Source organism: Anolis carolinensis, chromosome 1 (assembly GCF_035594765.1).
Source record: "Anolis carolinensis isolate JA03-04 chromosome 1, rAnoCar3.1.pri, whole genome shotgun sequence".
In the NCBI taxonomy this organism is placed as follows: Eukaryota; Metazoa; Chordata; class Lepidosauria; order Squamata; family Dactyloidae; genus Anolis; species Anolis carolinensis.
The window spans coordinates 107,001,344-107,017,871 of record NC_085841.1 but is presented as its reverse complement, the minus strand read 5'-3'; the positions used below and the strand labels follow the sequence as shown (position 1 = coordinate 107,017,871).

The 16,528-nt window shown below is 41.3% G+C and overlaps 1 protein-coding gene across 2 annotated transcripts in view; it reads right to left on the bottom strand.

Annotated features, from left to right (window-relative positions):
* The window catches only part of sim1 (SIM bHLH transcription factor 1), a 95,700-nt gene that overhangs the window by 41,995 nt on the left and 37,177 nt on the right, over positions 1-16,528 (bottom strand). For both annotated transcript variants that reach the window (XM_003215510.4, XM_062980395.1), the window contains 6 exons: positions 15,106-15,195; positions 12,409-12,517; positions 12,228-12,313; positions 9,975-10,174; positions 9,691-9,797; positions 3,062-3,209 (listed from right to left, as the gene is read on the bottom strand). In XM_003215510.4, the coding sequence (XP_003215558.2) occupies positions 3,062-3,209; positions 9,691-9,797; positions 9,975-10,174; positions 12,228-12,313; positions 12,409-12,517; positions 15,106-15,195 (740 nt within the window). The remainder of the gene's footprint in view (positions 1-3,061; positions 3,210-9,690; positions 9,798-9,974; positions 10,175-12,227; positions 12,314-12,408; positions 12,518-15,105; positions 15,196-16,528) is intronic.

The following is a 16,528-nucleotide window of genomic DNA, read 5'->3' as shown; positions in this document are numbered from 1 at the left end:
AGCAAATTGAGAACATACTGCAAGTCACTTCTGGTGTGAGAAAATCAGTCATTTACAAAGACGTTGCCCAGAGGATGCCCGAACGTGTTACCGTTCTGTGGGAGGCTTCTCTCATGTCCCCGCATGGGAAGCTAGGACTAACAGACATGACCTCACCCCGTCTCGTGGATTCGAACCGCCAATCTTCAGGTCAGCAGTTCAGATGGCACAAGGGTTTAATCCATTGCACTACTGTGGCCATTGAGATAAAAGATCTTCATTCCATGCTCTCAAAAGCACCAGGTAGTGGAAAATTGTTATTATGTGCCTTGACTTGAAGGCTTCCAACTTATAACAATCCTAAGGCAACCCTATCACAGGGTTTTCTGAGGCTGAAAGTGTGTGACTTGTCCAGAGGCGGTTCAACCACCAGGCCAACTAGGCAGTTGCCTGTGGCGCCATCTTGTTGGGGGCACCATCGAGGCAACTCCTGTCTCCTGCGGCCTGCCTCCGCAAGCTATTGAACTGCTTTTTCTGTTGATTTGTTGTAAAACATGATGTTTTAGTGCTTAATTTGTAAAATCTTAATGTAATTTGATGTTTAATAGACTTTTCCTTAATCCCTCCTTATTATCAAACATTTTCGCTTATCCAACGCTTTTATTTTTCAGTGATTGGTTTGGGGGGGGGGGGGAATATATGGCAGTGTGGACTCAGATAACCCAGTTCAAAGCAGATATTGTGGGATTTTCTGCCTTGATATTCTGGGTTATATGCCTATGTGGAAGGGCTCTGTGTGTGCCAGCATGGAAACACACCCTGAATTTAAAAGCGTGTCAATTGTGTCAAAGACTATAATTCTACTCAATATGCCTGTTCATATATTCATTTAATTAATACATTCTTAAACCATATTTCAGGGCTTAAGGCCCTCACACAGAGATACAGAAACAATACAGATAAATCAGAGCAAATACAAAATAAATAGTAACACAAAAATAATATACTTATAAAATCATATATATATATATATATATATATATATATATATATATATATATATATATATAGGTGACACCTTTATTATTCCAACCAGAAGGCAGTAAATGCATGTGCTAGTTTTGGACACTCAATGGCTCCTTCATCAGGCAAAGATGGTAGAAAAAAACATGTAAGGAAATAGACAAGCCACAATGCAAACTTTCCTCAATGGTGCTATACAAATCCCTACAATTCATGGAGAGAGATATCCCACAACTAGCCCAATGGCATTATTTTCATTTTTTTAAGCAATTGGAATAGTAGTCTTCAGTATTTATCTGACATCAATTGTAGTATTTCAGTCTAAATTGCAATATATGGGCAATAATATTTCTAAGCATATTTATGTGTATTTTTCCATGTATATGGATTCCTAGAGAGTTCTTGGACCAGAATCCCTCACCATTTGCCATACTGGTTGAGGCTGTCTGGGGGAGCCATGATTTGGAACTACTGATTTAGGGGAACCTATGCAGTATGCTCACTAGCACACAGAATGTAAAGTTAAAATAGGAAAACATTTGTGGTGTCAGTAGTTATCAGATGACTCATAGATGGGTCTTTGATGAGATTGGTCTCTATGATCATAGAAATCACCAGACTTTCAAATCAGAGTTTGAAGAAAAACTGCCTTTCACTATTCTTTCACTATTCTTTAACATCTTTGATGGAGCCCCCAGTGGCGCAATGGGTTAAACCATTGTGCTGGCAGGACTGCTGACTTGAAGGTTGGGTTGCTGACCTGAAAGTTGCTGCTTCAAATCAGAGGAGAGAATGGATGAGTTCCCTCTGTCAGCCTCAGCTCCATGTGAGGACATGAGAGAAGCCTCCCACAGGATGGTAAAAACATTAAAATATCTGGGCGTCCCCTGGGCAACTTCCTTGCAAACAGCCAATTCTCTCACACCAGAAGTGACTTGCAGTTTCTCAAGTCACTCTTGACATGAAAAAAACCATCTTTGATTATGGCAACAGAAGAGCAAACTAGGGATGAAATACCATACACATATGCCTCAAAGTAAGTTCCGCAGACAACAATGAGACTTTCTTCAGATTGAAAGTCTACGCTGTACACCTACATGTCTGTGAACATTTATGTCTCAAACAGAATAGAACTTGCTTCTCACTCAATATGCATAAAACTGCATATGTTGAAAGAAAACAAATCCCTGTTCAGGGAGCCTGAGTTTGAGAAACCAATGTCATCCATGCAATCACCTAAATATCAGCAAGTATGGGAGAAGAAGTGTGAGGAAAAGACAGTTTTTATTGCTCCTCTGCAACACTTCTATATTTTATTATTTTGTTAATGGCCCCTTCTTGGTCAGCCTAAGCCCCTATTTGCTCTCCTTCCCCCTCTTTCCCTCCAACTCACTCACCTCCCATGCAAGTCTTCATCTCTTTGAACAAGAAAGAAATCATGGGGCTTTGATAGAAACTCTGGATAAAATTAAGAACTTCAAACTCTCGGGTTTTTTATCCCTTTTTGGGAGAAAAAGGAAAACAGATGTTGTGTTTGTTAAGTATAAATAACTCCGTACGTTGAAACCTTTCCTTTACGCTGCATTAAACTTTATTTAATGCAGGGTGCCCCTTCAACCGTATGAGGGGTGACAAAGCCCTAAATCTTGTTCTGTGCTCTCTAGGAAAAGAGAAAACGACAAGAGAGGAAAGCTTTCAGGCAGATGAAAGGACTCCACAGATTTCTACCAAACTCACAGAGAAGAAAAGGCCTTGTCAACTAGAGCCCTGAGCCTAAAAAGAGCGAGATCCCACCCAACCCCACACACACATTTTTTTTGGCAGGACTGAAATATTGGCTGCTTTTTTATGACTCCACTTAAAATACTTCCATGTCATGCAAAAGAATAGAAGAGCACCTTTGATGCAAACTCTTTAACACTCATATTCCTACCCCGTCCACAGTATGTGAGTTCACAGCAATGTGGCGTATGATTTCCCAACACTTCTGTAACCTGACATCCATGTCTTCCCCTTTGCTGGAATACAAGAAGAAGCCTCACAAGGCTTTGACACTTACGTGAGGACATAGTTGACACTGACAATGCAATGAGGCCGGGAAGACCGACTGTTGTGGACTATGGTGGCATAACTCTGCACCCAGACCCAGCCACCCTGCTTGGCGAGGAAGCGGTAATATTTCGTTGTGACTTGCCCTTTCACTAGCACTGAAAAAGAAAACAGAACATAAATGTAAATATATTCAGCTTTTCCTGCAGGTCAGCATGTTAAGTGAGATGGATAACTTGTGACAATGGTGGCTTCCATGTCAGTGGTGTGAAGAAGACACTCTGAATTTTAAAGTCTGAATGTTAGTTAGTTAGTTAGTTACCCTAACTGTAACTATTTTATGGATAGGGTTCAGTGCTTCATATAGCTCATTTGAAGTTCAGACTAAAGCCCAGAGCAGTCACCAGTCCCCTGACCTGAGCGATACCAACCATATCATTTTTACCCCTTCCCTTGTTCTAACTATAGTAGTAGTAGTAGGAAGAAATGAGGATGGTGCAGTCCAGAAACATCTAGAAAACCCCAAGTTGCTCATTTGAAGTGTGTAGAACAGGCGGGTTGCAAAATGTTTTTAAACATCTATAGCATTTTGTTATGATACTGCAGGAAATCACAAGTATCAATAAACGGAAAAGCCATTCTTAAGATAACGTTTTCCCAACCTCCTCTGAGAAGCTAGAAACTGAGCAAGGAGCGGATTGGCACTATTTGGGTACTAAGTTCCATTCTCGTGACTTCCTTTGCAATCAAACATCAATACCGCTCTTTAGTACATTAAGGCTCCCAATAGCAAAAAAGACAAATATAGCTCTCAATTCAATGCTGTCTCACATTTTAAAATTGGCAATGGGCAATTTAACATAGGCCCTTTCCACACAGCTGTATAAAATCCAGATTAACTGCTTTGAACTGGGTTATATCGCAGGGCCTTTCCTCACAGCGATATAATCTAGAATACTGAGGCACAATAACCCACAATATCTGCTTTGAATGAGAATATCTGAGTCCACACTGCCATATATCCCAGTATATACTCTGTTAATGTGAATTATCTGCCTTGATATTCTGGATAATATAACCATAGTCTGATCTTTGGTTAAAATGAAATATTAAAATACATTTGTTGCATGAGACGTCAGAAAACCTTTTGCAAGTTAATCAAGTTTCATTGATTTCAATGTATTGCATTCATGTAGGGTTGCACAGCATGGCAGCTATTTCAAGACACATCTATATGTTTGATTTTAGGCTGAGTCTGAAAACACAGGAAGGAGACATGGAATTGCTGGATAGAGTCTTTCAAAGAGCATGAGCAAAGGGCCAAATTCTGCACCAGGCACATCTATTCCTATTTCACACCAGGCTTCCATGATCTCAGGGCCCTTCCACACAGCCATATAACCCATAATATCAAAGCAGGAAATCCCAAAATATCAGTTTTGAACTGATTATCTGAGTCCACACTGCCATATATTTCAGTTCAAAGCAGAAAATGTGAGATTTTATTCCGCTGTGTGGAAAGAGCCTTAGTCCCCTGATTTAGGACCAGATCTGGTTATACTCCCTCTTGTTCAACCCCTTGTTGAACTGCAGAAAATTATTGAGAGATCTAGCAGTAGAACCATGTCTGCCTTCTACCCAAAACAGAGCAATCATCTCAGACATTCTTCATTTGAACATTACAACTTGTCTGAACCTACCAATGTACAGCTACAAAAGGTTTCACCAGTTGGATTTCTACTTGTCACGATAAGCAGAAGGCATCGATTTTGCAGGCATCGTACTACCGAATTAATAAACCAAGTAGTAAATTACTGTGCGCAGTGGGTTAATTTGATCTGAAAAAAGTGTATTCTAAATGCTGGCATCTAAACATTTCTTGAAATGTTATCTTAAACATGTTTATTGGTGACAATAAGCTGAAAATGAAAGGATTGGCACATCTGAATATGCAGATAGGATCAGGAATGAAATTTTAGACCTTGTTCAGCAGAGTAAGAAATAAACAACAGAATCCAAATTAAACAATGCCAGTTAAATTTTGATTAATCTGAGTAGTTCTGGATTAAACCCAGAGGGTTTTGCTATTGGAAGGTTTCCCACTCACGCCAGGCTTGAAATTTAAGTAGTTCTGAGATGTGATTCCACTTGGCACTCTTCCAAATAATGCCATTTATTCCTGCCAAATTGATTCCATCACCTACCACTTAATGCATTTTAAGGCAGTTGAGCATAGAGGGATAGGGTGGGCAGCACGTCCTCCACCACTGTTTAAAAATAAACTTTTGTGAGGGGCTGGAAAGATATATTATATTACCTTAATAGGCATGAAATTCTTTTGGAAGACATGTTGGAAATTCAATCCACAAATGTCTTCTCTCATAAACAAAAATGCTGATTATCCATAAACCAAATCTCCCAGGCACTGAGTGGCACCACACAACATCAGTCAGGAGGAGGTTTGGGGTAGAATGAGCAATAGAATCATAGACCTGTACAACTGGAAGTTTGATATCAAAAGTCATCTAATCCAACCATTTAATAATATAGAGGTCTGCAGCTAAAGTATTTCTGACAGATGGCCATCCAGCCTGTGATTAAAGACCTCTAGTGCAAAGACGTCAAATTGTAAGTTGCTCTGAGTGAACAAGCCCGCCTGCTATAAGAGTATCAGATCATGTGTCCTAACAGAAGGGGAGAATGGATGAATGGATGGATGCTAGACCCTTTCCTCCTGTGAGTTGTAAGCAGTGCACATGGCTCTTCTCTTTCCTGCCTTAGCTTCACAGTCATATGAGATTGAACAAGCTGTAAGAGTATGTGCATGACTAGCCCAAAGGCGCTTTTCATGACTCCATTAACGCCAATCCAAAACTCCAATATGTTAGAGCCAGCAAGCTACGCAGGTAGAGAGTGCAGCTGTTCATATAGTTGTTTTTTGTTTTTTGTTTTTTTTTGGGGGGGGGGGGTTGCGTCAGGAGTGACTTGAGAAACTGCAAGTCATTTCTGGTGTGAGATAATTGGCAGTTTGCAAGGATGTTGCCCAAGGGACACCCGGATATTTTAATGTTTTTTACCATCCTGTGCGGGGCTTCTCTCATGTCCCTGCATTGAGCTGGGGCTGACAGAGGGAGCTCATCTGTGCTTTCCCCGGGTTGGATTTGAACCGGCAACCTTCAGGTTAGCAACCCAACTTTCAAGTTAGTAGTCCTGCCAGCACAAGGGTTTAACCCACTGTGCCACCGGGGACTCGTGTTTTCATGTAGCAGGTGCATTTCTTTCGCAGCTGAATGGACAACTCTAGACATATATGATATGGTTGCTTCATAGTGAAACAGAGAGTTGGGAAATCAAAACAAGAGGTATCTGTAGTAGCTATTTGGGTGCCAGAGAGAAGCTTTTCTTAGCTCTATTACCAAATCTCATGAGGTGACCAAATCCAGGATGATTATGTTGAGCATGGGGTGGCTCTGGCCACTCAATAAGGAGTTTCAAGGGGTGCATCTACACTGTAGAATTAATGCAGCTTGACACCACTTTAATTGCCATGACTCAAAGCTTCTCCATCAAAAGACTTCTGGTGCCTAACTAAATTACAAATCCCAAGATTTTATAGCACTAAACCATGGCAGTTTAACTGGTGTCAAACTGCATTAATTCTACAGTGTAGATGCACCCCGGGTCAAGATAAGGAAGGGTATACAGGTAAGCCTGGGTCTCAGCAGATATTTGGGGGGGGGACATTAAAGATGTGAAGGCATGAGGAGGAGAGACAGAAAAAATAAAGTGGAAAAGTGGATTTCCATCCCCACACTCATTCTTTTTTCTTGATTTTTAAGTGGATTATAGACTAATTTTTTTCTATAATTATGAATATCACAAGATGTTAACATATTTTCTGCCCCAAAACTATATAACAAAGCTCTGTAAGGGGGGGGGGGATATTTCTGTATAACACAGTGAGCATTGCAATTCCTGGTATTTCATTTTCTATTTTCATTCCTTTTTGTGGAAATGAATGTATTTTGTTTACTTGGTGGTGTGACAAACAAATGGAGACAAAATAGTTGTCTTCTTTTAAAAAAAAAACTAATGGTGATGGTTTCTTCAGTGCTTTTCAGTGTGGTAAAACCAGAGGTCATTTATAGTTTAAATATTCCTTATAACTCAGGACCTTGTAGATCCAGTTGTAAAACGTAATTTTAAAAATAAATCAAATTGATTTTTTTTCTCTTCTGAATAAATTGTACTTTTACTATACTGAACATGACATTGTATTCCATATCAGGTTATATATTTTATGTTATTAATGTAACAAATAAAATTATAAAAGATGCTAACATTGTAATTCTTTTTGCATTTTCTGCCCTGTCTAGTGTTTTTCCTGAAGTTTTTTTAATTCCTATGGCTACATAATTTTTGGAAATGTTTACATCTCTAATCCAGAAGCATCAATTATTTTGAAGGCTATCATGTTATCATGAATCACTTATAGATCCTATGCAGATCTACTAAAAAAAGGGCATCTCAACTGGGCCTTACCCTCTAGGAAAACTTTCAGGACTTGTGGAAGCTACTTTAGTTTTGTTTGTAACTTGAAATCCTTCCCTTAAAACCTAATACATGAAATAGGAATATGTGTCTCTCCAGATCTTGTTGGACTGCAACCACCAGCCTTAAAGAGCATAATAGTGTTGGATAGTAAGAGCGGAGCTCCAGAATCTTTTGGGATGTCACTGCTGTCCTCCCTCCAGATCAGTACAAAATCCATAGTTTGCAGTCCTGTGCCTGTTTATCTGGCAGTAAGCCTCATTGATTGCAAAAAGATTTACTTCAGACTACTAAAATCCAGGCTTGCACTGTTAACATTTAGAAATAAATTCTGGCCCCTATGATTTGCTTCCAGAGATGAGAAGAGTTCACAGACCTCCATTCCATATAAAGTACCAATGCATGGTTATCTCAAATTGGCTTCAGCAAAGCAATATAATTCTGAAGGAAGGGACTTTGAGGGGCATTTAGTCTGACCCCTTGCCATACAGGAATACCCATCTAAAGCATTCTAAAGAAATGGCTGTTCCACCTCTCCCCATGAAATGGCTATCTAAAGACTTCCAAAATTATACTGCCACCTCACACAGTCTAGTCCACCATGAAATAGTTCTTATCCTAGAAGCTCTTCCTAATTTTGGTGGAATCTCTTGTAATTTCAATTCATTGGTTTGTGTCCTAGTTTCCCCGAATAGTCTCAAATATGCTTGCTCCATTTTCTACATGACTTCCTTTAAAGATAGTTATGGTATCATTGGCAAATAATTAATACCTTCCTAATCCACCACAAGACATCCACAGATCTGCTAGTCCATCCAAAGTTTGTCTCCAATTTCTAAACCTGGAACCATCTGTTCTTGTGTATCTTTTCTTACATAACTTTTCAATTCACCTTCTGAGCTCCTTTCTAGGGGCCCTCCTACACAGACATATCAAGACAGAAAATTCCACAATATCTGCTTTGAACTGGGTTATCTGAGTCCACGCTGACATATATTCCAGCATACAATGTGGGATTTTATTCAGCTGTGTGGATGGGGAATAAATTTCCATATAAAATCCATCTTATCTACTTTGAATTGGATTATATGGAAGTGTAGACTCATATAATCCATTTCAAAGCAGATAATGTGGATTATCTGATTTGATAATCTGAAGGGTCAGAGCTGGAGGCTCTCAAAGCTAAACAGAACTGATTGAAGGCAAAGTCCCACTCCTAGCTCTTATTCCTAGCAGCTGTTACTCAGAATACCAAAAGTGGTGGTGACAGTTGTGGAACTACCTTGCTTCCCTTAAAACTAATATGGGTGACCACCAGTACTCCTTTGTCCTGGTGGTCACAGTGGTAACATAAATCACACTTCAAAGCTATTACCACTCCTAAAACTAAGGGTGAGAAATCCCGACTCTCTCCTTTTAGTAGTAAATAAACAAGAGTTTATTACCCCTAAACCGAAGTCGCATCTTGGGATCGATCTCCTCCAGGAAGGAGGAAGAAAATGCGTGCTTTAGAAACAGGGGCTGCGATCACAGGATGGGTTGAGTCAAAATACGCCCCGTTCTTCCCACCCTGCTCTTTCTTTTTTACTCTCCCCCTTGACTTCAGGCTTGTCGGCTTTGCTTTCTCCTTCTCAAGGCAAAGAAAGTTCCTACAGTCCTTCCAATCCTCTTGACTCGGGGGACTTCCTTGGGAGTAAATCCCATTGAACGCAACCCAATCTGCTTCCCAGCATAACTAGAAAAGGTAACTGTTTTGGACTCCCAGAATTTCCCGGCTAACGTACTACACTTGGGAGTGAGTTCCACAGACCTACTTCCCAACATAGTTGTAGAAAAATTCCTGTTTTGAATCATCACAACTCCCAGGATCTCCCAGCCAGTTCACTGCACGTTGGAGAAAATCCTGATGAACTGGAGGCTCCATCTAAGCATGGCGGGAGAAGTGGCTTTTTTGCACTCCAGCCCCGGGATTCTGAGTGCTGTGGTGTCTAAAAAGTAACGCCCCCCCCCCCCCCGCGCGCGACGCTCCCGCCCTGGAGGAAGCCTGCCTGGGGGGAGGGAGGGAGGGAGGGAAGGGCGGCGCCTTACGCAGGTGATGGGCGCAGCGCAAGTGGAAGGTGTCGCAGCTGTGGACGTGGTGGTAGAGGGTCTTCTCGATCAGGTCCTGGGGCTCGTAACCGGTCAGCTCGGCTACCCTGCCGAAGAGAGAAAGGGAGGCAGGAGGACGCAGGAGAGACGGGGAGGAGAAAGAGAAAGACGGAACAAAGAAACCAAGAGAATCCGTCGGTTCCTTTGTCTTTGGCGGCGCCTTCACCTGGCGCGCTGGTTGCCCAGTCAAGAGGGGGAGGGGCCTCCCCACCCCCACGACCTACCGCGAATCGAGGAAGATGAGCTTCATGTCCAGGCTGGCCCTGAACATGAACATATTGCTGTGCAACTTGATCTCGGTCACGGCGCTGGGGGGCAAGGAGTGGCCCACGGCCACCAGGCCCACGTTCTGGTAGCAGCCGTCGAAGGGGGACATGTCCAGGCTGTACTGGCGGATCTTGAGGTAGCCGCTGCAATGGATGACCTGGTGGGGCACAGAGAGGGGTCCCGGGGGAGGGGGGATCAGGTGGGGCTGACCAAAGGGGCAAGAATGAGACAGATGAGGCTAAGGCTAGATCTACACTGCTTTTATCCCAGGCTCTGTGTTGGGGTTCATCCCTGAACTGCACAAGTCTCTTGTCTCATTAAGTCTCCAGTCCTCAATGAGTATCTAGTCATTGATTGGATGTGGGATTCCTTTCCCACATTCCTATGCATGTTTTCCCCAAAAGAGCTTTGTCTTTCTTCCTCCTGTTAGCCACTCCCCCCCCCCCCTGATGATGCAGAAATGGAATTCTGTGAGGCAACTTCCTTTTTAAGTTTCATTGCCCTGCGGTAGCCATGTGGCCATTCGCCATCTCCAGTCTTCTGCTTTTCTTTCTATCCATGAGGATGCACATTTTGCCTCTCTCTAGGCAAAATGTAGCTGCATGAACTTTTTAGGGGGCTTCTTCCCAAACAGGTAAAGAATTGGCCCTTAGTCATCCTGCCTGTGTTTACTTGGAGGTAAAACTTACTTTGGTGGCATTTCTCTCCTAATGATGTGGGCACAGAATTTCTATATTTATTGTGAATAGTTTCCTGGGCCCTGCCCTAATCTTTAGACTGGTGATTTGAAGGCACACAACAACAACAATCCTAATGAACTTGACTATCTCATAAGCCAAAAGCAGGAGCACACATCCTGTTGAAATACTGGTAAGTTTATGTATGTTACAATTGTTCTTCATGTTAAATATTGTATTGTTCTTTCATATCTATCTATCTATCTATCTATCTATCTATATATCACTAAAAATAAAATATCTTTAGTGTGCTATGCATAAGAATTTGTTCATACTGTATTTTTTTTTTTTAGTCTGAGGGACCCTGAACCCTCTGCTTAAAAAGTTTGAGGACCCCTGGTCTACACTGTGAAATGAATACAGCTTGAGACCAGTTTGGCTGAATGCTGTGGAATCCAGAGTGTTGTAATATAATAATAATAATAATAATAATAATAATAATAATAATAATTTTATTGATTAGCCCTTAGGCCATATCACAATACCAAACCAAATGACAAGGCATGATAAAACTTGATTACACTCTATGTAGTAAGTTAAAATAAGACATTTATAACAATACAGTAAGTAAATATGATAAAACTGAATATATACATCATATTTCCTTATCACCCCTACAATTTACCCCATCAGCCCCACATATGTGTTTCTTAAACGTATTGTTTTGCTTAAAGGGGCTAGGCTGTGGCGCAAGCTGGTGAGCAGCCTGCTGCAATAAATCACTCTGACCATGAGGTCATGAGTTCAAGGCCAGCCTGTAGGAGGGTGAGCACTCGACCATTAAAAAATAAAAAAATAGCCCCAGCTCATTGCTGACCTAGCAACCCGAAAGATAGTTGCATCTATCAAGTAGGAAATAAGGTACCACTTATAAAGTAGGGAGGCAAATTTAACTAATTTACGATGTTGGAATGAGGAAGTGCCGTCACAGTGGATGATGAAGCTGCTCCCCCCTATGGCCAGAATTGAACATCCCCTCAGGAGAAGGTTAAATTGCCTCTGCATCTGTTTCTGTCTTGGTTCTATGTGTATATGGGCATTGAATGTTTACTCTATATGTATATAATGTGATCCACCCTGAGTCCCCTTCGAGTGAGAAGGGCGGAATATAAATACTATAAATAAATAAATAAATAAATACAGAGCTGTTTTATATGTTATTTTGGGGTCTTGGCCACACATAAAATATGTTGTTCTGATGTGAGATTCCCAATCATTGTCCGTTTGGACCAGGGTACAAGTCTCTCTCCTGGGTGTTGTAGTTTGGAGAGGCAGTCGCCCTCTTTGACAGAGTAAGCTAAAGACTTTGTAAAGTGACAGCTCCAAGGATTTTATAGCATTGAGCCATGGCAGTTAAAGTGGGTTCGAATTGCATTAATTCGACAGTGTAGAATGAAGCCGATAAAGCCTCCTCCCTTTGGCTTGCGCAAGTTCCCGGTCTGTCCGCTAGTTGGTGTCCTGGCGCCCCCGCACCTTGTATCCCCCGCAGGTGAGGCCGGCATTCCTCTTGGCCAGGACACACTTCATCCGGAGGAAGAAGGAGCGCTCGATCTCATATTCTAGGGGAAAAAGAGGCGTCGGTCAAGTGGAGGGGGAGCTCCTCAGGGCGGCTCCCTCCCGGCTCCCTCCCTGCGGCTTTACCCGTGGGCTTTACCCTGAACGAAGTGGGAGTGGTAGGGCTGGTGGGCGGTGAGGACGGCCGTCATCTCGTCGTGGTCGGCCGGGTGCACATACTCATAGATGCTGTTGCCGGTCAGCTCCACCTGAAAGAACGAGAGGAGAGAGAACCCTTCGTGAGATTGCCTTGGCAAGCGGGGTTCGGGTCCTGTTAATATATGCCAAGGATGCAGAGCCAGCCCTAGGTAATTTTCAAGTGTAGGTGAACAGAATTTTGGTGCCCCCCCCCCAAAACCAATCACTGAAAAATAAAAGCGTTGGATAAGCGAAAATGTTGGATAATAAGGAGGGATTAAGGAAAAGCCTATTAATCAAATTACATTAAGATTTTACAAATTAAGCACCAAAACATCATGTTTTACAACAAATCAACAGAAAAAGGAGTCTCAACTGTGCCCCCGTATGTTTTGCGCCCGAAGCGCTTAATTCACCTCATTGTTGGACCGGCTCTGCAAGGACGCTTAGCCTGGGCCTGAATCACACTGATCCTTCTCCAAGTGGTATATAATCACATCAAGAAATGCCACACTGGAACCTAGCCCTTCGAAGCAAGTGTCTCCTTGGTCTTGGTCTTCTTGTTTTCAAAGGGACAACAAGAGGCACCGACAAGAGGCACAAGCCGAAAGCAAGGGGCGCCCCATCATCCTCATTCACTCTTCCCCAAGAGAGGGACTCAAGGCTTCTTACAAATGTTAAAACCAGCACCAAACATTATTTACATATAACTTTATATACATATCAACTTTTTAATAAACGTTCTCTCTCTCTCTCTCTCTCTCTCTCTCTCTCTCTCTCTCTCTCTCTAGGAATTTTGGGTTGCTGTGAGTTTTCTGGGCTGTATAGCCATGTTCCAGAAGCATTCTCAACTGAGCTTTCACCCACATCTATGGCAGGCATCCTCAGAAGTTATGAGGTCTGTTGGAAAGTAGGCAAGTGGGATTTATATATCTGTGGAATAATGTCCAGGATGGGAGAAAGAACTCTTGTCTGTTTACGGCAGGTGTGAATGTTGCAACTGGCCACCTTGATTAGCCTTGCAGCTTCAAGGTCTAGCTGCTTCCTGCCTGGGAGAATCCTTTGTTGGGAGGTGTTACCTAGCCCTGATGGTTTCTTGTCTGGAATTCCCCTGCTTTTGAGTGTTCTTCATTTACTGTCCTGATTCTAGAGGTTTTTTTTAATACTGGTAGCCAGATTTTGTTCATTTTCATGGTTTCCTCCTTTCTGTTGAAATTGTCCACATGCTTGTGGATTTCAATGGCTTCGCTGTGTAGTCTGACATGCTGGTTGTTGGTCCGCCATTTCTGTGTTCTCAAATAATATGCTGTGCCCAGGTTCTTTCTCCCACCCAGGACCTTCCACAGTTATATAAACCCCTCTTGCTAGGTTCCAATATACCTCACAACCTCTGAGGGTGCCTTCCATTGATGTGGGCAAAAAGTCAGGAGATAATGCTTCTGGAACATAGCCATACAGCCCAGAAAACTCACAGCAACCCAGTGATTATGGCCATGAAAGCCTTTGACAACACATTGGGCAGTATACAATTGTTTGTGGGAAAAGATAGGGAAAAAATTTAAGTGGGGGCCATTCCTTCCATTTTTCTCCCTGTGAATATATACAATTTCTTTTTAAAATAATGCTCATATATTCCACACACATAAATGAGACATTTAGTTTTAAATGGTTATGTATCATTTTAAAAGCATACACACACACATATATAGTATTTAATATGCCACTGTTCCACCTAAGTATGACCCAAAGTAACTCACAGATAAATTAGTCAAAACAATTCAATTTTAAAAAATTAAAAACATTATTAAATTGTTTCCAAAAATTACATATGTTAAAAACCTTTAAAAAAAAAAAAGAAAACGGAAAGAACATGCACCTTTGTTTCCTTTCTGAGATTACACAGAATTTCCTTGTAAAATAACATTCATACTTACTACATACACATATATATAGATGAATGCTATTTTAAAAAGCAATTCAACAGCCTAGAGCAGTGGTTCCTAAACTCTGGTCCTCCAAGTGTTTTTGGGCTTCAGCTTCCAGTATCTCTGACCATTGGCTAAAGTGAGTGAGGCTGCTGGAATTGAAGTTCAAAAACCTCTAGGTTTGAGAATTACTGGCTGGAGTATTAAAGTTAGAGAAAAGGCAAGTTGGAAATACAAGCAACAAACCCTCAATGAAGGCAGTCAGGAAGAATGGATGCAGAGGACTAGGAGGAACATAGGTACACAGAGGGGCCTGGACTCCATCAGTCCTCTTTAGATTATTTTAATGTGCCCATCCAGTGAAGGTTGACTCAGAAGCAAATCTTACTTTATTTACTTTATTTTTATCCCATGTTTCTCCCAATTCTTAGATCAGTAGAAAGGAGGGATGAATACTTATGATCTAATAATTATTTACCAGGAAGTCACACATTTTGAAATAAATAGAAATCTCTTGACTGTAGATTCTGGCTTTTAATGGGGAGTGGGAGTGAAGTCACCAGATATTGCAGCAACTCCCAGGATAGCTAATGCTGAGGAATGCTGGGAGTTGCCATTTATCCCAATGACATCAGAGAGGCTATATGATCTCCCCCCCCCCCCAACTATATATAGAATCAGTTTCTAATCCCACCACAATGTTGCATGAATTTTGTCAAAACATAGTACCATACCTGTGACAAACCCAAGTGAACAGAGGCGGTCTCAGAGATGTACATGATCTTGCCATCTGGAGCTACCACAAATATGAAACCATCCAAAGTCTAAAAGGAAAGAAGGACAAATGGTGAAATCTGCTTTTCTGTTTGGTGTCCTTCCCCCAACTCTTGGGAAAGCTAATTTTTGGACTGCTACCTCTAGTAGGTTTGCCAGCATGGGCACTGGTTGGAGGAGGCTGGGAGCTGTAGTATGAAAACAAAACGTGTGAGTTCTGCTCTTGCTAATTCAATCTTACTTTTATCCAAGAATTAAATGAAGGGGGATAGAGTCAGAAGACACAACCTGGAAATATGAAAGATCCCTATGGGAGACTGACAAATGCCCAACAGAGCAAAACTATGGAACAGTCAGATATCCAACATGTTGAAATCTCATTCCAAGGAAATTAGATTGTGACATTGCCTTCAGCTTCCTAAGCATAACTCTATGGATAAGACTGCACTGGAAGAACTAAATGGACAGTTTAGCTTTGCTTTATAGCAGTTTAAAATACCCTTATTCTCTCATGAGAAGTCTTACAATTGTAAGTTACAGCCTTTTAAATCTCAGAGGAACCTTCTGTAGGTTACAGCCTTTTAAGTCTCAGCCACCATTTTACAGGTTTATCTTCTGGTAAAGTCCAAACAGATATCAATCCAATCTCTTACTCTGGACCTGCACAAATTGAAATTGATTAATATCACCCAACTGGTGATAATATCATTATTTGGCACTGAGTTTGATCTATTACTGCACCCTGACACAGAGGTACACAGTATCTGTTACTCTGATTGTTGTATTTCTTCTGATTACTGGCATAGTGTGGAACTGTATCTACTAGATATACAGTAAATATAAGAATATAGTCAGCTCTCCACATTTACTGGGGTCACAGGGCCCCCATGAAATTAAATAAATAAATTGCTATTTTTTTATCCAAAAGAGCATGACTTTAGGAATGTTTGAGTTTTTTTGGGGGGGGGGGGGGGTTGCATGACTTTATGGTCAATTTCCACTGAAAGCTGATCACAAAATTGCATTTCATGGGCTAGAGAGTTCTCTCTAGAAATCTTTAGGTCTTGCAGCATGCCTGGAGGAAGGTAACCATAGAATCACACTAGAAGACCTAGAGATTCCTAGAAACAACATTATAAATTAAATTGGTAAATAAGCAACTCTACATAAGTCAAACCACCCATGTGTAAGGATGACTATAATTAAATATTCATGGCAAGGTGTCATAAAAAGAATGAATACCAGCTATTTACAAAGCTATTTGCTACCAGAATAGCCTAAATCCAAAGTAGAATTAGAGCCATTTAATCAATTCTTGACTCAATATATAGACAAATCCATGTGGCTCTTATTTGAATTCAGTCTGGGTTTTACTCTGAACTA